The 27939-nt window shown below is 45.3% G+C and overlaps 1 protein-coding gene across 1 annotated transcript in view; it reads left to right on the forward strand.

The window, feature by feature from the left end:
* Nucleotides 1-27939, forward strand: part of MACROD2 (mono-ADP ribosylhydrolase 2) — a 989050-nt gene that overhangs the window by 280556 nt on the left and 680555 nt on the right. Inside the window, exon 5 of the mRNA XM_056856797.1 lies at nucleotides 10087-10203. Coding sequence (XP_056712775.1) covers nucleotides 10087-10203 — 117 coding nt within the window. The remainder of the gene's footprint in view (nucleotides 1-10086; nucleotides 10204-27939) is intronic.

The raw sequence follows: 27939 nt of genomic DNA on the forward strand, positions 1-27939 counted from the left end.
TTTGCCTTAGATTTGCTGTTCTGTAAATGCACATTTCCCCCATCCGAATTCTCAGAACTCAAAAATAAACTCCCATGCAGAGTTTTGAGAATTCAGATGGGGGAAATGTGCATCTAGTAAGCGGCAAATCCAAGGCAAAACCTCCCATGCATAAATAACCATTGTTGCACATGGTGGATTGAGGTGGTGGTGGTGGGAGGTCAGAGATCCCAGTTTTTCTCCTGGGGTACAGATAAAGCAAGATTCAATCAAAAAAGCAATACATCCATTCAGAGTGGGTGAGGCAAGCAGGACTAATGTATATTCAAGTCTACTCAATGAAAGTTCCAGATGAAAAATGGTACATAAAATTCAGATCTAATCAAGAAGAGTACGGAGACCATATCTTGTTTCAGCAAAATGAATCGGAACCTGTAAAATGGAAGGGAGTCACACGTTCAGGCTAGGTATTGGTTGGTGGGGCTGTTCTCTGGGTGCATTTCTGTCACTGAAAGGCAACACGAGAAAACCTTGGCTGCCGATGGCAAGTGGGTAAGGTTGTGGGCAAAATAAACGAAACACATTTCTATTTGGAGCTAATCCTATGGAGTGTAACATAAATGGTAAAGATCTACAGGCAAACACTGTGCACGAGCGACGTTAGGAAGAGAAGCACTGTCTTGGGACACTTATCACATCCGAGAAGTTTCTTCAGCTGAGAGAGCAAATGGAGAAGCCGCCCGGGTCACGCTGCTACACACAGCCTAATCTGGAAAGCCACAATGTCTGCAAAACATCTAAGGCAAAGTGGAATGATTCACCCTCTTACAGGTTCAGCAATGTCCTGGTTCAAATATGCACACGGCTGGCAGCTCCGGGTTGAGAAATTCCCAGAGATTTGGGGGTGAAGCGTGGGGAGGGCAGGGTTCACCAAGGAGAAGGACCTCAGCAGGATATAATGGCATGGAGTCCATGCTCCAAAGCAGTCATTTTCTCCAGGAGAACTGGCCTCTGTCAAGTGGAGATCAGTTGTAATTCCAGGAGATCGCCAGGCCCTACCTGGAGGTTGGCAATCCTAAATATACAGATCTCCCTCATCATTAAGTTCTTCTCAGGGTGAAGGTGCTGCGGAGAGTTGCCAACTTCCACTTGAGAAATACTTGGAGATTTTAGGGGCAGAGTCTGGGGAGGGTGGGGCTTAGGGAGGGGAGGGACTTCAGTGAGGCATAATGCCATAGTTTCCACCCTCCAAAGCGGCCATTTTCTCCAGGGGAACTGATCCCTGTCGCCTGGAAATCAGTTGTAATCCGAGGAGATCTCCAGCTACCACCTAGAGGCTGGCAACCCTAAATCCGCAGAAGGCCAAGTATCTCTTCCCAGTTCAATCTTGGAGTGATGGACAAGACTTTGTGCATAGTGGTTTCTCAAGCTAGTTCATGCTCTTTTGTATTGTAAGCAATGGAAAATGATGTACCTCAAATACACCAGGAAGACTGCCGTTTGCAAATTAAATAACATGGCTTTAAAAAAAAACATTTTTAATGTTTTGCTTGAGGGAATTTACAGAATCTCAGGCGACAAGCCTCTAGTTTAATGAAGTATCATTTTCTGGCTGGGAAATTAATGTCATTTGTTATAGGTGTGTGTGTGTGTGTGTGTGTGTGTGTGTGTGTGTATATATATATATATATATATATATATATATATATATATATGCTTTCAAATGGTTTTGTTCAAGGACAGCTCAAAGAGAGAGTCCATTAAAAATCTTTAGATTATGCTCTATGCGCTACATGAATTCATGTTTTCCTGTAATGATTACTGGGGAATGGGAAGATTGGTACCTTAAATGAGACTGCAGATGTTCTATTAGATGGATCTGCTTCTTGCTATGAAATGGGCAGAAGTAGATTTGTTCTTGGCGCATCAAATATTTTGGGTGATAAATTGGAACACTTCTGTTCAAGCAGAACACAACAATCCAACTGTCAGGATTAGCTTTGATTCCCCCCTTTTCTTTTGCTTCTAATGAATGTTTTGTTGACCTTAACTGCAATCTGGGCCTTTCTGTTGACACTGTGCTATTGTCCATCTGAACTAAAGCCAGATGTTCAGACTTTCTCGAGCTGGCAATATACATGTTTCTCAGAATAACACAATTATTTCCCTGTGTTTTTATAAGTGTTTCACTCAGATCACGTTAGTTATAGAAATGATAAGAACATAAGAAAAGCCCTGCTAGTTCAGACCAACGTCCATCAAGTCCAGCAGTCTGTTCACCCAGTGGCCAACCAGGTGCCTCTACGAAGCCCACAAACAAGATGATGGCAGCAGCACTGTCCTGCCTGTGTTCCCCAGCACTTAATATAATAGGCATGCTCCTCTGATCCTGGAGAGAATAGGTATGAACATAAGAATATAAGAAAAGCCCTGCTGGATCACACCAAGGTCCATGAAGTCCAGCAGTCTGTTCGCACAGTGGCCAACCAGGGGCCTCTAGGAAGCCCACAAACAAGACGGCTGCAGCATCACCATTCTGCCTGTGTTCCATAGCACCTAAGATAATAGGCATTCTCCTCTGATCCTGGAGAGAATAGGTATGCATAGTATTCATATTGACTAGTAGCCATGGATATCCCTCTCCTCCACGAACATGTCCACTCCCCTCTTAAAGCCTTCCAAGTTGGCTGCCATCCCCACATACTGGGGCAGGGAGTTCCACAATTTAACCATGCGTTGTGTGGAAAAATACTTCCTTTTAGCTGTTTTTAATCAAGCCTTAGGCTAGAAGAAGTTCCTCCACTCTAAGAAGCATTCCTCTAACTTCTGTTGGTGGAAGGCCACTTAAGTTGGAGGAAGGCTTTGAGATGTGCTCCGTAGAACGACAGGATGCAAGCAAGCCAGGGTCTTGGGAGCCGGAACTAGAAATCTCTAGAGAAGAAACATCTTCCCTCGCTCTCCCGCATCCAGATATGTACAAAGATCCTGTCTATGGCATCTTTGCTGAATAATCTCTTTCATCATCATGATTCAAGGTGCTTTGACCGTCAGCTGCTGTGGGTGAGCTGGATATTACAACTCTCTGCGGAAAGAGATAATAGAGTTTTTATGAATCACGGATGAGTCTGAATCATACAGCATCTTCGTCTGGGTATTTGATACATCAGCTTTGCATCCTTTGTTTAGGCCTGTACCAAAAGATGTTCAGCCTTGGGTGTCTTTTCATACTCCTTGAATGTTAAAAAATGAAGTATTATGCTTGTGACTTGCTCATGTCTGTTTTTCTCCCTGAGGTCGGGACATGTGTGCTGCCGGGAATGCATGATGCTTTTCCTCTCCTCCCGTTTTAAATACCTCCAGGGTCAGGCTGGGCCATTCCAGTCTTCATGACACATTGACTGGTTCTCCAAAAAATGGCATTAAATCACTTCTTGTTTATTTACTTAATTTGTACCCTACCTACCCAAGGTGGCCTCCATCGTTTTCATCTCCTTAGGGCTGTCAACCTCCAGCTGGTGGCTGGACATCTGCTATTACAACTGATCTCCAGGCAACAGAGTCCAGTTCCCCTGGAGAAAATGGCTGCGTTGGCAATTGGATTCTATGGCATTGAAGTCCCTCCCCTCCCAAACCCCACCCTCCTTAGGCTCCGCCCCAAAAACCTCACGCTGGTGGCAAAGAGGGACCTGGCAATCCTACCACACTAGTCCATGGTCAAGGCAGGCAGGTGGCAATATTCCGGTCCCCCCTTTAAATCCTTTTATTGGTTTAAAAAGGAGTACATTTTAAAATATGCCGCTCTGAAAATACAATGCAGCTCACAGCTCAGGTGTCAGTTGTGACTTTTTAATTAAAACTTTTTAAAAAATCAAAGGCAAGTTACGGTCAAGAAAGTGCAAGAGGGAATACATGGGGGATACTTGTAATCAATATTCAAATAGTATGCAGAATGTCCATTTTCTGAGAAATTCACCTCTTGTGTGCCCTCTTCCAGGATTATAAAGCTGGCTAGTTTCTTCATTAATGCCGTGCTGCATCCCATAATTTATGCAGCCGTTATGTAACTGGAGGTGGGAAGTCACACTTGCACTGCCTGGCAATCAGGATTTTTAAGCAGCAGATATTTTGTACATTTATTTCTACTGTGGAAAATACCGAATGTTCCAAATGGAGAGGTTTCAGAATGCAGTTCCATAATTGTGCTTGCCTGTGATGATTAAAATACACTTCAGAATAGCATCTTGTAAATTTAATGAGACAAGTTCAGGGATGGGAGTATTAAAAAGAATCATTTATGCTTTAAAAAAAATCTAGACTGCCTGAAAGCTAACAAAAGGCATCGAGCACATCGAAGAGCCGTGGAGTTTCTAAAGTCTAATAAAGACTTTTGGGCCCTTGGTTTTAGCATGCTTTACAGATTCTTAAGGATACTCATCTCTTTGCCAGATCAACAACTACCAAGAGGATCATCGCTCCTTTTCCTCCCATATAGTTGTACAGTGTGGAAAGAATGTCAGCAAGGGATGAAGTAGACATGACTTGGTTATTTGATCAGCAAAATAGCATACAGACCCTCTGAGCCTCACACTTTCTGCTTACCTCCTGCTTGCTATAGTTAGCAGCCCTTATTCAGAATTTTCCATCCAACTTCACTGATTTCTCCCTTGTGATATCGGCAGTGTTTTCCAGGTGACAGAGCTCCCATAAGGGAGAACTTCTGGAAATGTCAGAGGGGAGAGAGCAAGCAGCAATAGAATCATAGAGTTGGAAGGAACCACCAGGGTCATCTAGTCCAACCCCTGTACAATGCAGGAAATTCACAACTACCTCCCCCCCACACCCCCAGTGACCCCCTACTCCATGCCCAGAAGATGACCAAGATGCCCTCCCTCTCATGATCTGCCTTAGGTCATAGAATTAGCATTGCTGACAGATGGCCATCTAGCCTCTGCTTAAAAACCTCCATGGAAGGAGAGTTCACCACCTCCCAAGGAAGCCTGTTCCACTGAGGAACCGCTCTAAATGTCAGGAAGTTCTTCCTAATGTCTAGACGGAAACTCTTTTGATCTAATTTCAACCTGTCGGTTCTGGTCCGACCTTCTGGGGCAACTGAAAACAACTCAGCACCATCCTTTATATGGCAGTCCTTCAAGTGCTTGAACATGGCTATCATATCCCCTCTCAGTCTTCTCCTCTTCAGGTTAAACAAACCCAGCTCCTTCAACCTTTCCTCATAGGACTTGGTCTCCAGACCCCTCACCATCTTTGTTGCCCTCCTCTGGACACGTTCCAGCTTGTTTACATCCTTCTTAAATTGCAGTGCCCAAAACTGAACACAGTACTCTAGGTGAGGTCTAACCAGAGCAGAGTAAAGCAATACCATCACTTTGTGTGATCTGGACACTATACTTTGGATGCAGCCCAAAATCGCATTTGCCTTTTTAGCTAATGCATCACACTGCTGACTCATGTTCAATACAAAAGGAGATCTATTAGCTGAAGGAAAACACGGAGAGTGGATATTGTGATGAGCAGGCCAGGAACCAACTTGGGAGGCGTTGATGCCAGGAGAAGACCAGGACTTTCTTGTGGGTAGAAGCAAGGGCAGGGAATGTTGAGGGACTAAGAATTTTTCATGTAGAGTGTTGCAGGAGGGAGAGAAGGAAGTATGGAGTTAATAGAATGAAGTTCATGTCTAAAAATTAACTGTTTGATAATAAGCCACATCATCTGTTAGCATAAAGCATGAACACAAATGCTGCATGACACACTATTAGGTTGCTTTGGGGTTCCTAGAGGTGTATAGATGCCAGTTGCAAACTAGATGTTCTAGAACAGGGTTAGATTCGAGTCGAGTAGAAAGCAGGGTTGCCAGTGCCAGGCTGGGGAATTCCTGGAGACCTCAGTGGAGGTCCAGCCTCCATAGAGTCCACCTTCTAAAGTGGCCATTTTCTCCAGTGGAACTGATCTCTGTCTTCTGCAGATTAGTTGTAATTCCAGGGAATCTCCAGACCCCACCTGGAGGTTGGCAGCCGGGCCCTACACCTTAGACACTCACAAATCTTTCGGGGTATGATCTTTCAAGAGTCAAAACTCCCTTCATCAGAACACCCCCAAAATCTTGTTGAATGTATCCTTGCTCTCGACGTTTTAAGAGGAGGGAAATAAACCAGCAAACTGACCATTTTGTAGAAAGATGGATTTCCTTCATTAGTTACTAGAATTAAAAATGTCAACATAAAACCAATTAAAAACATAAATGAAAATTAACTATCTTAGACACTTTTGTTTCCTCTTCTAATTTTGTTAATGCTTCTCATCACTTAATGCATTTTCTTCTTAACGTTTCTAGTTGTGTGTTTAGTCATTTTATAACCCTGGTTGTATTAGAAACACTCACCTGGATAATTTTCCTTTTTCAAAATTAGTTGTGATATGATGTCTTCATTGTAATGTGTTGGTTATTTCTTTTCTAATAATAAAAAAAAGGCCCAATCTAGATAAGGATCCTCTGGGCCCCATTATGCTCTCCATGATATCCTTTGCAATAAGATGGATCTGGAGGCTTGTACCCACGGGCTGGCCTAGGGTGGATCATCTCTCCCAGTATGACTGACACGTATTGAAGGCAGAGAGGAGGGGAAGGCTTCCCCCATCCATACTTGCAAATGGTGCTGGGTGTAGGCAGGGGCCTTCAGTTGGAGTTCGCAGACGCTATTTACACATGTATAGAAGTATGAAGGTGTACCCGGAACCAAGGGACATGTAGTGTCTATGGTGTTCAGTTTTCAGGTCTACTGGGTACCATGGAGACTCCATTTTCCATAGTTCCTGTTGTGTGTCCAGAGACTCTAGCTTTAACCCGACTTTAGATTTTCGTTGAAATCATCTGTGTTGCTTCAGTAAGTTTTGGGAAAGGGTATGTGTGTAAAGTGCCGTCAAGTCGCACTTACCATGACCCTGTAGGGTTTTCAAGGCAAGAGATGTCCAGAGTTGGTTTGCCATTGCCTGCCTTGGGCAAGTCACAGCTCTCTCAGCCTCATCTACCCCACAGGGTGTCTGTTGTGGGGAGGGGAAGGGAAGGAGATTGTAAGCAGGCTTGATTCTGCCTTAAGTGGTAGAGAACGTCGGCATATAAAAACCAACTCTTCTTCTTCTTCTTCTCCTCTGCGTAACGACCCTGGACTTCCTTGGTGGCCTCCCATCCAAACGGTAAGCAGGACCAACCCTGCTTAGCTTCCGAGATCTGACGAGATGGGGCTAAAGGGCGGGGCCCTGCAATTCTGTACTCACGCTGATCCATTTTGGCTTGGCCAGAAGTGTGTGGGTTCAAATCCAAAAGAGTTATAGTAGGCAGACACCACACATTTCATATTACACTCCATTATGGCTCTGAATCTAAAAATCCCATAAGGCAGATACATCATGACTTCTTTTGTTTATATAAATATTTGTACTATTAGAGATTTTTTAGTTTGGGACATATTTGACTACTTTTTTCATGTCTGCTGACATAATTTCTGAACATATGAAGGGAACATAAGGTGACCACAGGTTCCTTGTAATGAATTATTATCATCGTCACTAATGTAGTGAACTTGCGGTAATTACGATGATGTTTTAATTGCTTTGGATTTTTCTTTCCTGTACTTTGTCTCTAACTAAGGGGGAAAAATAATAATCTTTCTCTCCCTGCATGTGAATGGTCTAAAACTGCTATGCCTGTTTCTTTCTTTCTTTTCCTGTTCAGCTGTTCTTCCGCTGCTAATATTTTTCTTTTGGGCTCTTGAGGGCAATAAGCAACTCTGAACCGCACCAGTAACTTTTAGCTGATATTACAGTTGCAGCTGTTATGATTTAAACGATTAAGCGTTCGGAATATTACAATGGCAACATGAAAGATGTTCAGGGAGAGAGGCTTGTTGTGATGTGCAAATTGTTCTGCTTTAAAAGATTTTTATGATACGGACAGTATGGAGCAATCTGGGGGAAATTATTTCATTTATTTCTAATGTTTAATATCCCGCCAACTAACCCAGAGATTAGATGTTATCCGTGAGGTAATATTAAATTATGCGTTTGGGTTTTTCCTCCCTATGCTGCCTTTCCAAGATTACAAAGCAAAATGTACTTCTCACTTGGCAATAGGGACCTGGGGATCCCCCAGAATTACAGCTCATCTCCAGATGACAGGGATCAGCTCCCCTGGAGAAAATGGATTCTTTGGAGGGTGGACTCTATGGGCTGGTACCCTACTGATGTTTCTGTCCTCCCCAGCCTCCACCCCCAAATCTTCAGGAGTTTCCCAACCTGGATCTGGTAACTCTACCCTCACCCTATGCCGCAGTGGTGGCGAACCTATGGCACGGGTGCCAAAGGTGGCACTCAGAGCCCTCTCTGTGGGCACGCATGCCGTCGCCACAGCACAGAGTTCACCTGAGTTCGTTCCCCCAGCTGAGGAGGCTGGGGACCATCGGTGCCTTCCCGGCTCCTCCGGGAAGCACCGGGCTCCTTTCCAGCGCCTTCTCCGCAGTCGCTGGCTGCGTGCTCCGGAAGTGAAGACAACGACGAGCCTTCTGCCGAGGACTGGAAGAGGTGGAGCCGGGACAGGGCTGGACCGGGAGTGGGACACCTGGGCAGCCGTCTGTGGCAGGCTAGTTGGTGACTGCAGCTCGGGGGATTGGTGGTGAGGGCCGAACAGGGGTCCGCCTGCTGTTTGTGCTGGAGCCTAGCCCTTTGCTTAGCTCGGGTTTCCACTCTGCTCGTTCATGCAACTGAAGGTGCCTCTGAGCGTGTGCAGAGGGCTGTTCCCACCATCAGCCCCCCCCCCCCCCCGCATAACAGTCTTTTTAAATTCGTATGAAGATAACAGTTGGAAAAAGAACCAAACTGAAGGGTTGCGGGCTATGCTCCAGCTGCTTTCCTTCCCCCCTCAGCCGCCCATGCAGGGTTGCCTACCTCCAGGTAGTAGCAGGAGATCTGCTATTTCAGTTCACCTGAAGAAAATGGCCGCTTTGGCAATTGGACTGTATGGCATTGAAGTCCCTCCCCGAACCCCACCCTCCTCAGGCTCCACCCCAAAAACCTCCCACAGGTGGCAAAGAGGGACCTGGCAACCCCTAGCCCCATGTGGACTTCTAAGTGGGTTGGCACTTTGCGATAAATAAATGGGTTTTGGGATGCAGTTTGGGCACTCGGTCTCTGAAAGGTTCGCCATCACTGGCCTAGGGTTTCCAACCTCCAGGTAATAGCTAGAGATCTCCTGCTATTACAACTGATCTCCAGCCGATAGAGACCAGTTCACCTGGAGAAATTGGCAACTGGACTCTATGGCATTGAAGTGCCTCCCCTCCCCAAACTCCACCTTTCTTGGGCTCCACCCCAAAAACCTCCCGCCGGTGGCAAAGAGGGACCTGGCAACCCTACCTATGCCGGTGGACGGGACGGGATCTAGCAACCCTACTTGACAACTGGCCAATAGTTGGTATCATTAAGAGGAGAGGGATTGTTCTGTGAGAATCTCTTGGAATGCCCCTTCACCATTAGACTTGCCAACTTCCAGATACTAGCTGGAGATCTGCTGCTATTACAACTGATCTCCAGCCGACAGAGATCAGTTCACCTGGAGAAAATGACTGCTTTGGCAATTGGACTCTATGGCATTGAAGTCCTTAAGAACTTATGAAAAGCCCTGCTGAATCAGACCAAGGCCCATCAAGTCCAGCCATCTATTCACACAGTGGCCAACCAGGTGCCTCTGGGAAGTCCACAAACAAGACGACTGCAGCAGCACCATCCTGCCTGTGTTCCAAGGTTCCTAATATAATAGGCATGCTCCTCTGATACTAGAGAGAATAGGTATCCATCATGACTAGTTGCCAGGTCCCTCCCCTCCCCAAACCCTGCCCTCCTCAGACTCTGCCCCAGAAATCTCCAGGTATTTCCCAACCTGGAGATGGCATCTCTATTCATTGTCTTTCTTTTATATTTGTGTGCATCCATGCCTTGTGAGCACAGTAAATGCCTGCAGCTACGCAATGTGTTGTTTGCCTTTGAGATGACTTTTTTCCCTTTAAATGCCCTTTTCTCTCTCTTTCAACATTTTAGTGGATGGCTGTATACACAGAGCAGCTGGTCCCTGTCTAGTGGCCGAATGCCGCAACCTGAGTGGCTGTGAAACCGGACAAGCCAAAATTACTTGTGGGTATGACCTGCCTGCGAAATGTAAGTAAGAGCGACTTCCCAAGCATTAATTTTTTTTAATGCTGAAACGTTATCCATACCTGATTTTTCGACTGCTTAATTCAATGAGCCATTCCTTTACCAAATTAGCAAGGGTATTAAATTAAGCATGGTTGGGGATGACCTTTGTCCTTTGGGGAACTGAGATGTCTTGTTGTGGTTGTTGTTTTTAAAGAAACCGAACTTCTGTCGAGGAAGGGAAATGTGCGGCTTGCTTTGGAGTTGCAACAGACAGTGGTGGTGCACCACAGACCCTAGTTGGCTTGTGCATCACCCCTTGGCCACCAACGGGGGGGGGGGGCTCGTGCGTATGTTGTGGCAATGTGCATTCTCAAATCGAGTCGGGTGGCGAGACCGCTTCTGTAAATGGTGCGTATTTGTCTATTGTGGCCGCGTTTGAAGAGGAGGAGATCAAAGAGACGTATTCTGTGTTTTCAGCTGCTGCGAACGGGCTGATTGGCAATTACTGTGGCTGCATCTGTCACACTTCGGCATCCGGTGGAATGTGGTTCTCGGGGCTGGGATGTGTTTCTTTCCCCCTCTCTCTCGGAAAGGGGAATTGTCAAACATTTCCCACTATGTGCAAAGAAAGGAAAGGTTACCGCATCAACTTTCTTGCAGCGTTTTGCCACACTTGGGAAAGTAAACCCTGACCGAGTGGCACCCTGGATGTGTGAGAGTGCGTATAAAGAAGTGGGGAATAGTTTAATGTCTCCATTGTTTTGAAGGACAAGTGCCAATTTTAGTTTTATTCCTTTATTAGGCCGCTTTCCTATCTAAGTTAGGGTCCTGCGAGCCAGGAAAGAGCATAAAAGCAAGCTTTCAAAAATACATATATATTTTTTAAAAATAGAATAATAATTAAGTACATAAGCATTTAAACAGATAAAATGGAAAGGGGGCTGTGAGGGAATGCCAAATGAAGCGTATTAGCCTTCACCTGCTGGCAGAAGACAATGATTGGCGAGGGGGCGGGGGACAGACATCTCCCTGGGGAAGGAATTCCATTGTTTTGGTGCCACAACCTAGAAGGCCCTGTGTTGGGTTGCTACCCTAGGTTTAGAAGACAGGGGTAACAGAATAGTGGCCTCTGAAGATGACCATGGTGGTCAGGTTGGTACATCTAGGAGTAGGTGTTCCTTGAGGTATGTTGGTCCCAAACTGTCTTGGGCTTTAAAGGTTAATACCAACATCTTGAACTTTCATAGAGTTCAGTACTTGGGAGCATACTATGTGCCACTAGTTGCAAACCTCTGTACTTCTTTTGCCATGCATTTGGGATTTGTTCTGCTCTCCAAATCTCTGGTGTTGTCAATTCCAAACTGGTCTTCTCCTCTCCTGGCTGTGCTCTTCCATAGGCACCATATTGAAGACTCTTGGATTTAAATGACAGAAGCAAAGCAAATAACTGCTTGTCCTCTCTGTGCGCCGGAGGTGTGTTTGGGCATGTGAGATGCACCTGCATTTTGATGAGGTTTTATTGTAAGCATTTATAATATTGAGCAGGGCTTTGTTTTCATTTTGGGCTTTCATTTGACATGGCAGAGAGACCGAGAGGAGGGACACGAAGGGCATGCCTTATTAAAATTCAGCATTATCCTGGAAATGTGATGCTGCAGCTAATTTGCACACACCAGAAATTGGTTAACTGTGTCTCTGTCCTTCAGGAAATGCTATCGAGCTCCCGCTTTATCTTTCTGATCAATTTAATGTAACAATGTAGATCAATCCGAAGCGATAATGTAAAATGTGCTCTCCAAGGCAATTCCCGCTGTGCTATAAGTACTTAGGAGTGCCATTGGCATTTTCCTCAGTGGGAATAATCTGCCTCTGCTTAATTAGAGTTATCTTTAGAGATTAGAAAGCCCTCCGCCATTGTGTGAGCATTATCACCCAGCAGTATTTTAAAATGGGAGGTGGAGGGCATTGGCCAAAGGTGACATGGGTTGAAGTCTATTTACCTATTTGCTGTGAGACCATTTAGGAAATTCTAATTAAATTTATTTGCTCCATAGATGTAGCATCCTTGAACTGTTGTACATCGATCCCACACTAGTCAACGAGAAACCATATTGGTGTCCTTGCGATGGCTTATTTACTGATGCAATGAAGACTAGGGTGAACAACAAGAAGAGGAGTAGGTTTTTATATGCCGATCTTCTCTACCTTTTAAGGAGTCTCAAACTGGCTTACCACCATCTTCCCTTCCTCTCCCCATAACAGACACCTTGTGAGGTAGGTGGGGCTGAGAGAGTTCGGAGAGATGTGTGACTGGCCCTAGGTCACCCAGCTGGCTTCATGTGTAGGAGTGGGGAAACCAACCTGTTCCTCCAGATTAGAGTCTGCTGCCCCAACTGCCTCACATGGTTCTTGTTGTGGGGAGGGTTGGGAAGGCAAATGTAAGCCACTTTGAGACTCCTTAAAGGTAGAGAAAATTGGGGTATGAAAACCAACTCTTCTCCTTCTTTCCTTCATTCACTTGCAGAGTGCTGGGGATTTGCCGCTTTTTCAGGGACCTGTTTGTGTTTGTGTGTAAAGTGATGTCAAGTCATGGCCGACTTATGGCGACCCTTCATGGGGTTTTCAAAAGGCATAGTTTGCCATTGCAAGATTCGAACAGAGGTGGTTGGCCATTTCCTTCCTCTGTGCAGCAATCCTGGACTTCCTTGGTGGCCTCCCATCCAAGTACTAACCAGGGCCGACCCTGCTTAGCTTCCGAGATCTGATGAGAATGGGCCATCCTGGGCCATCCGGGTCAGGGCAGATGAACAGAGGGGGTTTGCCATTGTCTGTCTCTGCATAGCAATCCTGGACTTCCTTGGTGGTCCCCCATCCAAGTACTAACCAGGGCCGACCCTTCTTAGCTTCTGAGATCTGACAAGATCGGGCCAGCCTGGGCCATCCAGGTCAGGGCTTTTAATGATGGGGGACCAGTTAAGTTGCTTCCCCCTCAGAGGCTGCAGATCCTAAGAGAGCTTCTGGCTGGCGTGGATGTTGATGTTGATGTCCTGGTTACTCTCTAGTATACTGAGTGTATGCCCACCATTCGTCTCCCTCTCTGAAAAGCAGAAGAGAGCCAGTGTGGTGTAGTGGTTAAGAGCAGTGGTTTGGAGTGGTAGACTGTGATCTGGAGAACGGGGTTTGATTCCCCACTCCTCCACATGAGCGGCACAGGCTAATCTGGTGAACTGGATTTGTTTCCTCCACATGAAGCCTACTGTGGGTGACTTTGGGCCAGGCCCAGTTCTCTCAGCCCCACCTACCTCACAGGTGTCTGTTGTGGGGAGGGGAAGGGAAGAGGAGTGAAAGCTGATTTGATTCTTCCTTAAGCGGTAGAGAAAGTCAGCATATAAAATCCAACTCTTCTTCTTCTGATAACTAGGAGCATTTATGTCACCTTGGAGCTATGAAACATGTTAGCAGAGCATAAGTGGAGGAAGTCTCCACTTTCTTGGACCAAGGTGATACTAATAACTATTAACTATTACCCAGTGGGGAAAAAACACTCTCCTTTTGGGGCGAGGTGTTTGACCAAGTGGTGACTAGATACTTCCAAGCTTTACTGGATGAGATTCGTTTCCTGGATCCATTTCAACCCAGTTTCAGTCCACTTGCTGTTTTCCTGTGGAGGGGCTGTGGCTCAGTGGTAGAGCATCTGCTTGGCATGCAGAAGGTCCCAGGTTCAATCCCTGGCATCTCCAGTTAAAGGGTCTAAGCAAGGAGGTTATGTGAAAGACCCCTGCCTGAGTCCCTGGAGAGCCGTTGCCGGTCTGAGTAGACAGTACTGACTTTGATGGACCGAGGGTCGGATTCGGTATAAGGCAGCTTCATGTGTTTATGTGTTCAAACGGTGAGGTATTATTGTGATTTAGAGGCCTTTTAAATCCGTATAATGCAGTGAAAATAGCCTCTCCCTTTAGCAATGGAGGCTTATGTGTTCAAAGTTCATCCAGAAGAGATCTCAGCACAGTTTCACAAAAGCATATGTTCCAGCAGAAATGGTATGAACAGAGGTGCTAAAAGTATGAACATCAAGTTTGAACATCAAAACTCTGCTTAACCAGGACTTAATTTAGCAGCGTGTTATATTCCAGCATCTGTCTCCTTAACAGAAGGATTGGGACCATACTGTGAAACTTTCTCCACTCCAAATCTGAAAACATATTGTATATATATGTATAATATAATTGCACGATATAGATAATATTACTGCTAGTTGGCTCGATACGTTTCTGAATGGCAGAGATTTTACAATTTAAATTTGCCATTGAAGCCTGACCTCTATAGGCTGGTTCTCTGTTATGCAAGAAACATGAAAACGAAGTGTAAGTCATCATTCTTTAAAAATCTAGGCTCCCCACGGAATGAATACGTCATCTCTGTCAGGGAATCCCCATCTTGTTCTGCCCTTGGAAAAAGAGATTCGGCAGACCTTTATCATCAGCTTTACGTGTTCTCTGAAGAACTGGCGTGACCGTAGAGGCGAGTTAGTCCACCAAGTGGGACAGGACAACCCAAGACAGACAACGCGGGATTAAGATAATTTCCCTTGATTAAATTTTTGTGTTAATACCACTTTGCCTATGTAGCAACGTTGAGAGCGGCCCTCACCCATTCTGAGTGGATTGATTACTTTTTTTGATTGGATCTAAATTAGCCACTCTTTGAAACAAACCTCTGCTCATATTTCCGTTATTCACCGCCGATGATATAAAAACATTGGCTGGGTATAGTGGTTAGGAGTGTGGTGTAGTGGTTAGGAGCAGTGGACTCTAATCTGGAGAACCGGGTTGGTTTCCCCACTCCTCCACATGAAACCTGCTGGGTGACCTTGGGCCAGTCACAGTTCTCTCTGAACTCTCTCAGCCCCACCTATCTCACAAAGTAGAGAAAATTGGGGTATAAAAACCAACTCCTCCTCCTCCTCCTCCTCCTCCTCTTCTTCTTTCAATGGATATATGCATCTATTGACCTGTTGCATCTGTTGATACATTGGTTGACGTGATCTCTGTCTCACAAAAGGTCATGCTGGAATAAATTTTATTAGCCAGTGCCACTGGACTCCAGTGTTATTTGGAAATGAATGATTCTTACCAGCCCAGTCCATTTAAAAATGGAAAATTACAATTAGAATATCAAATTAAAAAATAAGATGATAAAAAAAGTTTACTTCATTAGTTGCGAGTCATTGAATCCAAGCTAATGGATCAGCTGCTCAGAACTGAATTTAGGGTTCACACAATAGGTAGAAATCTGCCGAGATGGAGCCAGTGAACTTGACATAATTGTTTCTGAAAATAAATATACGTATACACCTCCTTGGTTTCTGTTCCTGAAATCAGAGGGCTTACTGAAACAGCTCTTTAAGTGGTATTGACAACTAAGGGGGATGTTCTAATGGGGATGAATACGCATGAACACAGGAAGCTGCCTTACACAGAATCAAGATTAGTATTGTCTACTCTGACTGGCAGCAGCTTTCCAGGGTCACAGGCGGAGGTCTTCCACATCACTTACTACCTGATACATTTTAAACTGGACATGCCAAGATTGAACCCAGGACCTTCGGCATACCAAGCAAATGCGCTACCTCTGAGCCATGGATGTGTTCACGGTGTTGCTGTTTCTTATATGTTGAATGACACGAGGTGGCGACTAGAATAGATGCCTGCCTCTGCAGCCTCCCCAGAAGACAGGTCAGGACTTCCTCCGAGAAGAGCTACAACTGCATTCACTGCCCTCCCGGCAGCTCCTGCCTAGGTCCCACTCCACTGCTGTCAAAATCTTTATTGATCTCTGACATAGTTGGGAGGTAGGTGCCATACCCATGGCATGTGGCATGACTTTTGACCGGGCCACGCGTACTGCGTTTGGCAAAATCATGACTCGTGTAAGGCAGTGTCATGTGTGATCACGGGGGCCACTCCTTAAAAGGCCATGCAAATTTGTCCTCAAAGAGAGGACACGCTGTGGCTCTAATAAAACTCACTTCTGCCAAAAAGCTTTCCGATATTAAGTTCTAGCAAATGCTTCATGCGCACAATCTTGCACTTGGGTAGGAAAACTATTATTCCAAGTTAAAACAGATAATTTTACAGAGCATAGAAAGGGAAAAGAAAAGACACACGTTTGTCTCAAGTTAAAGTAATGGGAGGGCACCTTGGCTATCTTCTGGGGATAAAGTATAGGTCACGGGGTGGGGGTGGGGAGGTAGTTTGGAATTTCCTGCATTGTGTAGGGGGTTGGACTAGATGTCCCTGGTGGTCCCTTCCAACTCTGTGATTCTATGAAATGCTGAACATTTGGACTTGAGTACCTGTCAACAAAGAACAGTGAGTGGCAAGGGATAAATATCTGGTCCTGGGTAAAGCCACACGGAAACCTCAGCCAGTCTGAGTTATTTTAGCTGCAGGATCATTCCAGTTAGGTCACATTCTTGGATTTTGAAAACACTAGCTCACTGAGTTGTAGGTTAGTAATGTAATACTTTATTTTAAATGGTATAGTTTTATTGATGTTTAGAATCTGTCATCCATAATATGGAAGCTAAACTCTAAAGTTGTGCTTTCTTCATTTTTCTTAGTTATCGCTGCCCCTTTCAGTTATATTATCAATCTCCGCATGAGTGGTTTTTCTGTCGTAATGGTAGCAGAGGGCCTGGAGGATCCATTTTCTCAAAGGAAAGTTTTAAAGATTGTGACACAATAACTATTAAGTATAATATGGGAAGATTCAATAAATCAGTCTTTTAGCTGCTATCTTGGGTAAGGCCGTTCTGACTCCCCCTGCCGTCATAGAGGTGTGGGGTATAGGATTGCCAGGTCGCCCGCCGGCAACCCCGAACCCTCGCCACTGCTCACTAGACCATTGGGGGGGGGGGGCAGAATGCCAAAAAAATTTGCCATCTCTCAATGGTAGGATGTCATTTCTGGGTCGAACCCAGAAATGACGTCATGACTCTGTAGGTTTCAGAATGTATGAATCTACATGGATTATCCGATTGGCATTTTATGGAAGGTTTACAGTGCAGTCCTAAAGAGAGTTACTCCAGTGTAAGCCAGTGTAATTCACTTCAGTGGGCTTAGACTGGCATAACTCTGCATAGGATTGCGATGTCAGTGTGCTGCCACCACTACCCTCTTTTGAGGAGACACAGGTCGTTTATGCATGGACGTTTTACCTGAGGTTCATTGCTCGCTGGACCTACACTATCCTGTTGAAAGTCTATGCACCAGCAGTCTCCAAGCTCAAATCAGGAAGTAATTGAATCCCTGCCCCTTGAAATGCTGCTTTGGCATTGGCTGTAGTGAGTGAAAAGCTTCCTCCCCCCCTCCAAACCCAATTGCCGCATAGAAAAGAATTTTAAGAACAAAAAAACAGAGCAATCTGAAAGGGGGGGTAGAAATCCAAGTCTCGGCTTTAAAAAGCCTTTCTTCTGCTCAGAAAGAGCTCCGAGGAAGCAGGAAGCATTTGAATCCCCGCCTCTGGACATGCTGCTTTGTAATTGGTTGTGAGCAAAACCAAGCTTGCGTGTCCCGTATTTTGCCTTCAGCTCTGCGATTTCACCCATGTTGAGCTCAGGGGAGAGGGAAGAATTGGGTTAACGGAGGAACAGGAAGGTCCGGTATTTGTGAGGGCTGGCAGTGAGGTCATCTCTAATGGAGGGAAAACTCAAGCATAATTCCAAGGAACAACAGAAACAGACCGTGTGTGTGTGAATGTGTGTGAAAGTACCCACAGGCCATTTATGCTTGGTAATTAGCAGCGCGTTCCAGGCTGAAGTGCCCCGCATATTTTTTTAATTTCTTCATGCTGAACCTTCATTCCAGCCGTCACTGCGAAGCTGGCGCATATTTGCTGCGCATTTCTTAAGACCCCTTTAACACAAACTTTTTTATTTGCTCTGCCCCGGCATCAAGGCATTTACTTAAGGAACCATGAAAAATCACAGCCGCGGCTTAGCTATGCAAACGACCATTGCTGATGGTACCTAAAAGAGGGAACGAAGGAGCCCGAGTGTGTGTGTGTGTGTGGAATTTGTTTGACTTTCTCCTCTTGCATATTTTAAAAAGCATATTTTAAAAAGGCATATTTTAAAAAGCAGCTTTGAGCAAGCATCATAATCGACCCGGCATAGATGGCCACAGAGTGGATGAATACTTCCGCAAACAGGAGCAAAATGGAAATACACATTCTCCTAAGCCAAGCCTGCTGTTAAAGTTTTTGCACGATTTCTAAACTTTCTTCTTTTATAAATGTTTCTTAATGCTTCTTTTATAAATGTTTCTTAACTTTCTGTGCTTCAAACCCATAGTAAAGAGTTTTCCGTTGATCCCATCAATGGTGGTGCGTAATAGATTTGAACGGAGCCCCACAATTAATTTTGCGTAGACTGACAAGTGGCTGCCAAACGGCAAGAGCTTTGCTGTGACTGACCTGAACTGGAGTTGAACCAGAAATCCAGAACTGAAAGATTCTACAGCTGACCCATTACTAATCCAGCCTCACCTGCAGGTCTTTATTTCTTCAAGTACGTAGAAAATCACATTAGACACAGGAGCGCCATGCCTGATTTAGTATCTTCCAGGATCACGGCAGTCTCTGTTTGCACAGTCCCGTGCAAAGTGAACGTTCATTTCTTTTTTCACAGTGTCAATTAATAGGCTAAAGCAAAACATTCTTTATGTCCATGTGGACTGCCTTAATGTTTGCCGTGAAGACAACAGCAAAGAACTTAGAAAGCTTAGAAAGAAGGCGGTTAAGGGGAGATATGATGTGTGTGTGTTAAGTGCCGTCAAGTCGCTTCCGACTCATGGCGACCCTATGAATCAATGGCCTCCAAAACGTCCTATATTTGACAGCCTTGGTCAGGTCTTGCAAATTGAGGGCTGTGGCTTCCTTTATTGAGTCCATCCATCTCTTGTTGGGTCTTCGTCTTTTCCTGCTGCCCTCAACCTTTCCTAGCATGTCGGTCTTTTTTAGTGACTCTACCTTCTCATAATGATAGAGATATGATAGAGGTCTATAAAATTATGCATGGTATGGGCAGAGTGGACAGGGAGAAGCTTTTCTCCCTCTCTCGTAATACCAGAACACGGGGTCATCTGCTGAAGCTGGAGGGGGAGAGATTCAAAACAAAGGAAGTATTTCTTCACACAACACGTAGTTAAATTGTGGAACTCCCTGCCCCAGGATGTGGTGATGGCTGCCAACATGGAAGGTTTTAAGAGGGGAGTGGACATGTTCATGGAAGAGAGGGCTATCCATGGCTACTAGTCAAAATGGATACTAGTCATGATGCATGTCTATTTTCTCCAGGTTCAGAGGAGCATGCCTATTATTTGAGGTGCTGTGGAACACAGGCAGGATGGTGCTGCTGCGGTCGCCTTGCTTGTGGTCTTCCTAGAGGCCCCAGGTTGGCCGCTGTGTGAACCGACTGCTGGACTTGATGGGCCTGGGTCTGATCCAGCAGGGCTTTTCTTGTGTTCTTACGTTCTTAACTCTAATCGCTGAAGTCTGGTGTGGTGGGGCTGGGAAGCTATAGTGAAGGTTTATATGCACCTAATCAGTTACCCCCGGCTTTTCTTTCCGAACTTGCACGGGCCGCTGGCTGTGCATGCCATCCAGCCCTGACGCAAGCTCTACAATTTTGATTTCTGATTGTGTTGTCAGGAACTGCTGAAACTAATGAGCCTGAATGACAGAGTGGATCAGAGAAGTTAAAAGCTCTCGGTGGTTCATAGCTAGCTAACAAGCGATGCAGATCGCAGAACCAAACACTCGAACAAGTTAGACATAAACAATAACTTCCCCTCTGGACTGCGAAGTGCGGATTGATGTGAGGCTTTTCCCCCCGAGCTGAAATGGGCTCATTCTTTGCATCCAAACCTCCTCACATCATGTACATTTCAACTTACTCAAACAACATTCATCTCTAGCCTGGTCCATTCTTGAACTACCATTCTTGAGCTACCCTTCCACCAACGACTATGCCTGTGCAAAAGCGAGAAAGTGGAAACAATAGAACATGTTCTGCTGCAATGTCCCTTTTACAACGACATAAGATCGCAGTACATTCTCCCCATATTGTCATCCTTTCCTGGGAGAACGGAAGAAGCTACCGTTTCCCTTCTCTTAGCAGAGTCCTCTCGGGAGATAACCACTCAAGTACCAAATTCTGCCTCCGGTCTAGTGGGATTTGTAAACGGGTAACTGAAAATGTTCCCAGTAGGAGTTCTTTCCTCCTCTTCTTCAAATCATCCTTCCAGGATCATCAACTTTTATTATTTTATTTTATTATTTTAACCTACCTTATATACTCGCCACAGCCGCCGCGCAGAAGGCGCGAACGGGTGGGGTGGGGTGGGAGAAGGCGGGACAGGCCGCCCATCAGCTGACCGGCGGGAGCGCGCTGGGAGAGGGCCCTGCAGGCGAATTACCGTATTGACCCGAGTATAAGCCGAGGTGAGTTTTTTAAGCCGAAAATCATGGCTAAAAAACTCGGCTTATACTCGAGTATACACGGTAACTTTGATTTTTATCTAAAGCTGATATTGTATCGAAATAAAACTTGACTTGACTTGAACTACCTTAAACATATTTTTTATGGAGAGGGGGTGGTGAAATAAAAATAACAAAATCTCCACTGCCAGGGGGGGAGTTCGGGTTGCCGGCTCTGGGCTGGGAAATACCTGGAGATCTTGGGGGTGGAGCCTGGGGAGGGGAGGGTTTGGGGAGTGTAGGGACCTCAGCAGGGTATAATACACATGAACACACATGACGCTGCCTTCTACTGAATCAGACCCTGGGTCCATCAAAGTCAGTATCGTCTGCTCAGACCGGCAGTGGCTCTCAGGGTCTCAGGCAGGGGTCTTTCCCATCACCTACCTGCCTAGTCCCTTTAACTGGAGATGCCAGGGATTGAACCTGGGACCTTCTGCATGCCAAGCAGATGCTCTACCACTGAGCCACAGCCCCTCCCCAATACCATAGACTCCACCCTCCAAAGGGGCCATTTTCTCCAGGGGAACTGATCTTGATCGTCTTGAGAGCAATTGCAATAGTGGGAGATCTCCAGGTGCCACCTGGAGGTTGGCAACCTTAGTCGTGCAGAAATTCCGCTCTGCGTCATACTTTCACACACACCCATACTACTTGATAAATATGAGAAGTAGAAAGCCAGTGTGGTGTAATGGTTAGAGTATTGGACTAGGATCTGGAAGACGCTGGTTCGAATCCCCGCTTTGCTTTGGAATTCTGCTGGGTGCCTTTGGGCTAGTGGGTGGTGCTTTAGCCCCCCCCCCAAAAAAGGATGTTCTGAGGCTACAGAGGAGGAGAGGAGCTCGATGTAAGCCACTTTGGGGGGAAAGGCAGGGGGAGAAAAGCGGGGAGAAATGAATAAAATAAAAACTACAAACATGGGACTTTACCATGCACTGCATCAAAGACTGTAGGGAAAATGCTTTCTGTTTGCTAACAAAAAGTGAGAAGTTGGTCTTTGAAATGTTGGGTTATACAAGATTTTATAATGTACCCAGCTTTTTAAGTAGGGAAAATTTTCATCTTACTACGGATCTTGGTAATTAAATTTACTAAATTAGGAGCTGTATAACAAAGTGTGTAAAACATAAGGCTTATGCCATGCATGGTAGGTGAGGGAATATGAAATGTGGCTGCTTCAAACTAAATATGTCCCTTTTCTCTCCAGTAATTTTATCCCTAAGATGAACAGCTGCTGCACCTCTCAAGGTACTCCTTTCTCTTTGGTTTTTATGTCGATCCTCAGCACCCGGCTGTTTTGTCTTTCTCTTCGAGTAATCAGGGTGTCTTGAACTAAGTACGCACCGATTGTCAGATATATTTTGGAACCCTCCCCCTTTTTACCAGGAAGATGTCGAGAAAATTTATTTTCAAATTTTAATAGCAGGGAGAAAGAAATTATATTGGGCAAGTCACGCTCTCTCAGCCCCACCTACCTCACAGGGGGTCTGTTGTGGGGAAGGGAAGGTGATGGTAAGCCGGTTTGATTCTGCATATAAAAACCAACTCTTCTTCTTCCTCCTCTTCCTCCTCCTCCTCCTCCTCTCAGCGCTAAAGCTCAGGGTCAGTTTGTGGTATTAATTTGAAGTCAGAGGAAACCCCTCTCAGCATAGGATTGACAACTTCCAAATGGGGCCTGGAGATCTACCAGAGTTACAACTAATCTCCAGCCTACAGAGATCAGTTCCTCTAGAGAAAATAGCTGCTTTGGAGGGTGGACTTTATGGTCGTATACCCTACCAAGATCCCTCCCCTCCCCAAATCCTGCCCTCCTCAGGCTCCACCCCAAAAATCTCTAGGAATTTCATGACTTGGAGATGGCAGCCCTATACGTCATAGTTTAAGCCTCCCGCCCCGTCATGGCCTCCATCTTTGTTCAGTTCTTGCAAATTGCAGATGACTGCTAGTGAGTTTCCAAGTACAAAATTAATTGAGGGATCTTACCTTGCATAAATGGATGATAAATGACAAGCCACACTGAAGAAGAAGAAGAGTTGGTTTTTTATATGCCAACTTTCTCTACCACTTAAGGCAGAATCAAACCGAATTACAATCACCTTCCCTTCCCCTCCCCACAAAAGACACCCTGTGAGGTAGGTGAGGCTGAGAGAGTGTGACTTGCCCAAGGTCACCCAGCTGGCTTCGTGTGGAGGAGTGGGGAAACAAATCCCGTTCACCGGATTAGCATCCACCGCTCATGTGGAGGAGTGGGGAATCAAACCTGGTTCTCCAGACTCCACTGCTCAAGGTGAATAGGACAATTAGCAGTAGTTATTAGTCTAGGGATGCCAGTAGGGTTGCCAACCTCCAGGTACTAGCTGGAGATCTCCTGCTATTACAACTGATCTCCAGCTGATAGAGATCAGTTCACCTGGAGAAAATGGCCGCCTTTGGCCATTGGACTCTATGGCATTGAAGTCCCTCCCCTCTCCAAACTCTGCCTTCCTCATTCTCCGCCCCAAAAACCTCCCACCGGTGGCGGAGGGACCCTAGATGCCAGCCTCCAGGTGGTATCTGGTGATGCTGCAGAATTACAGCTCATCTCCAGACGACAGAGATCAGTTCCCCTGGAGAAAACGGATGCTTTGGAGGGCGGGCTCTATGACCTTGCACCCCACTGGGGTCCCTGTCCTCCATTCCCAAATCCAGGAGTTTTCCAACCTGGAGTTGGCAACCCTACCCTCCACCCCTGCTGGTAGCCAGGGGGGCCTAGCAACCCTATTTGAAGAATAAAATAAAATTTTTATCTCTATCTAGCTGATGCTGTGGAAAAAGAGCAGATGCTGCCTTTCTCTGGGCCCTGGCTAAACCACTGTCAAAACTGTGAGCCATGTGGATGACTGCGCTGCCCCAACTGAGACAGAGTTGAGAGGGGAATTCACACTTCTTCTACTGAGCGTCCACATCTTCTTGAGGAATCCCCCACAGATCCAGAGCTCTGGCTCTGGAAGAATCTGCCTCTACCCCTCCTTTCAGTTAGTGTGTTCATGATGTGTATGGTTTAGAATTAATATTTCCAGCCTTCTCTTTTTAAAAAGAAAATTAATAACAACCGTAAAACTCCTCTCCTTTGACAGTAGCTGAATAAGAATCAGTATAATATTTCGTTGGGTTTTCTTTTTCATCTTCTTGGTTTATGAATCTTGTACTTCCACACCCGTGCATGGAGAAAATAATTGGAAATCTCTTTGTCTCTAGAGTGCACTGTGCTGCATTTTGTTCCGTACATGAATAGAGAGTTATTAACGTTAGTTTTTTTAATCATCATGGAGGTCTAGCGGAAGGCGCTGCGTTCTCCATAGCTATCAGGCCATGCGTTTGTGCGGATGCGTTCGGCACATTCTCTTCCCTTCAGGTGTTGAGAAATGTTTGATTGCAATTTCCCCGTTTCAGAAACCAGTTCTATCCTGCCCTCTGATCACATACACGGCATAAGATGTACAGTTCTACAGCGGTCTGCGCTGCGTGATTAAACACACGAGGTTTTAACTTGTAAATACTCGATAAAAAATAAATGGTGCAATCATCAGGAAGAGGTGCACGTGTGATGGTTTGCCGGGTGTGAAAAACAAAATCATACTTTGGGAAAAATCAATTTCTGGGAATTTCATATGTTTGCCAGAGAATGCAGGCAGCTGCTGATTCCTTTTGGGTTTCATAGAATCATAGAGTTGGAAGGGTCCCAGGGTCATCTAGTCCAACCCCCTGCACAATGCAAGAATTCACAATGCAAGAAATTCACAAACCTCCCCCCCCACACCCCCAGTGACCCCTACTCCATGCCCAGAAGATGGCCAAGGTGCCCTCCCCCTCATCATCTGCTTACGGTAACAGAATCAGCATTGCTGACAGATGGCCATCTAGCCTCTGCTTAAAAACCCCCAGGGAAGGAGAGCCCACCACCTCCCGAGGAAGCCTGTTCTACTGAGGAACCGCACACAGGCTGTCCTGTCCACGCTCATGGTGTATGTAAATATCTCTAAAGACCTACTAGTAGAAACTTTGTTTGTTTGTTTGTTTTTAGACTTATACCCTGCCCCTCCCCTCGGTCACAGAGCTCAAGGTGGCGCACAACATTCAACGTTCTTGGGGGGACATGTGGGGAGAAAGGTTACTGCTTGCACTCTTTAAAGGGAGTCAGGTTTAAGATTAGACTTATTCATGGGGGATGGGCTTGTCAGTGGCAAGAAGAAGAAGAAGAAGAAGAAGAAGAAGAGTCGTTTTTTATATGCCGACTTTCTCTACCACTTAAGGAAGAATCAAACCGGCTTACAATCACCTTCCCTTCCTCTCCCCACAACAGACACCCTCTGAGGTAGGTGGGGATGAGAGAGCTCTAAGACAAAGCTTCTTAAACTGTGGGTCTCGACCCCATAAGGTAACTGAATGTGGGGGTTGCGAAACAAGCACATCCATCTCATTAGTATGCAAATTAGCTTTTGTCTTTAATAAATTGTAAAATTATATGTTTACCAAAGAATTGTTTTAGAATAAATTGCTTTATGATTTATTATCAGTAAATGTTTGATTTGTATACCTATTTTATATACCTATCTACCCGGGGTCACGTAAAAATTTATTGAAAAGGGGTCGCGAATGGAAAAGGTTTAAGAAGCCCTGCTCCAAGAGAGCTGTGACTAGCCCAAGGTCGCCCTCTGGCTTCATGTGGAGGAGTGGGGAAACCAACCCGGTTCACCAGAGTAGCGTCCGCCCCTCATGTGGAGGAGTGGGGACTCAGACCTGGTTCTCCAGATTAGAGTCCACTGCTCCAAACCACTGATCTTAACCACTACACCATGCTGTCTCTCAACTAGCTATAGCAACTAAAGAGAACCTCCACAATCAGAGGCAGCAAAGCTCAATACCAGTTCGAGGAGGCAACATCAAGAGAAGGCCTTGGCCTCCATGCCCTGTTTGGTGGCTCTCTAGGGTTTTGTTTTGAGGGTTTTGTCCCTATTGTTGATGGCAACCATTGTGCGCTCATATGGATTTCCCCCATATTCCCCTTTTGCCAAACAGGCAGAATGGGCAATTTTGCTGAATTCTTCTTCCACATTTCAGCCTTCTGACCCACATGGCACTTTGCACCTTTGGGTCCCACAATCCCACACATCCCCTTTCTGGAGATCAAAAGACACTGCTGTAGGAACTGGACTGCAGGGGCAAGCTGTGTTCGTCACTGCATTTCACTGGTGGTTGGTTATATACAAGCCCATAAATTTAGGTTACCCCTTTGTCATGCTGTAGGTTGTCACTCATGTTGTGACATGAGCAAACCAGTGTGGTGTAGTGATTAAGAGCGGCGGAGTCTAATCTGGTGAACGGGGTTAGTTTCCCCTCTCCTCCATATGACGCTTGCTGGGTGACATTGGGCTAGTCACAATTCTCTTAGAGCTCTCTCAGCCTCACCTACCTCACAAGTCAAAAAGGGCAAGAGTCCAGTAGCACCTTAAAGACTAACAAAAATATTTTCTGGTAGGGTCTGAGCTTTTGTGAGCTACAGCTCACTTCTTCAGAATACGTACCTCACAAGGTACGTGTTGTGTTGAGAGGAAGGGAAGCTGGTTTGATTCTCCTTGAAAGGTAGAGAAAATCGGCATATAAAAACCAACTCCTCCTCTTCTTTTTCATCTTCATCATCATCATCTTGGGGTTCTCCATTTCCCAGCCTTTGCTGCACCACATTGCCTGTCCCTGGCATTTGGGGGAAGGGGCAGGAAGAAAGAACACTGACCCATCAAGAAGCAAAGCATTTTTCTGGGCATTACAGAAGAGGGACTTCATGTGGTTGCTATTTACAACAGCAGTCACATGATTGCTGTTAACAGCTGGTGGCTTCGATTGCTGTATGTTTGGTAGGTACTGCAAGTTTCTCTTGCGATCTGCTTCTGCCACATTAAAGTTCTCCTAAATAATCAAAATATTCTTCTAAAAATCACGATACTCCCTGACCTGGATAGTCCAAGCTAGCCTATCTTGCCAGATCTTGAAAGCCAAGTAGGGTCGGCCATGGTCAGTATTTGGATGGGAGACCACCAAGGAAGTCCAGAGTTGCTACGCAAAGGCAGGCAATGGAAAACCACCTCTGAACGCCTCTTGCCTTGACATCCGCACAGGGTTGCCATCAGCACTTGACGGCACTTCCTATCACCACCCCAAATCATGATGGAATCTGGTATGCTCTGTTGCTGTCAGTTCAATAGTTACCTTCATCCTTGAAGTCAGGAAACTCATTGCGTATTGGTTTTAAGATGGAAAACATTCTTGCAATATTTTGATGATCTTTATTGATGTCTGAATCCTTGACGCATATTTTAACTCTGGAACACCAAACAATTTACCATAAGTTTATGAAGCGCTACTATTATTGCCTTTGATATCCAAACCTGTTTAAATTTCTGGACATTCTACAGCTATATGAATGTTATGGTTTATTGGTTCTGTATGCCCTCAAGACATAAAATATATGTCTGCAGGAAATAGAAATCTGCTATAATGCATGTGGATCTTACAATTCCAAAGATAATGAGTTCCATAATTCTGGATCAACAGAACTATGAGCTGATCTGTTTTGAAAAGCCAGAAATTACCTTCTCTGGCTTACAGTTTCCTTCAGGAAACGCACGTACACACGAAGTATGTCTCCCCTGTGATGTCAGGTCTCTGAAGATGGTGAGACTTTGCCCCGAGCCATTCTAGACTGTAAATGTATGCAGTTGAGTTGACCTCTTCTCTGTAATTCACCTTTAACGTAACTTACTTCAAAACCTGAAAAGGCTAGCTTACCTCACAGGGTTGCTGTGAAGATAAAATTGGGAGAACCGGTTTTAGCTCACATCTTTGGAGGAAGGGCAGAAAATAAATGTGATAAAACATTTCATTTGATAATTTTAACTTAGTGTTCAGTCATGCTTCACGGCCACTACAGTTGGTGCGAAAGAAATTTTATATTGAGGTATGGATAAAACAGACAGGTATTTTTTACCTACCTACTTCAATGCCTCAACTCACTGCTCTGGTGTTATTTTTAACTTGGGTTGTCGTGATTATCTATAACATTTGATATCATTTACTGAAGAATCATGTTATGTTGAAACTATACAAATGGGAACAGCGGTTGACTGTTCTTGAGAAAAGATTATGATGTCATCTTGAATTCAGTAAAGACCAAAATGTGCT

Source organism: Euleptes europaea, chromosome 10 (assembly GCF_029931775.1).
Source record: "Euleptes europaea isolate rEulEur1 chromosome 10, rEulEur1.hap1, whole genome shotgun sequence".
NCBI lineage: Eukaryota > Metazoa > Chordata > Lepidosauria > Squamata > Sphaerodactylidae > Euleptes > Euleptes europaea.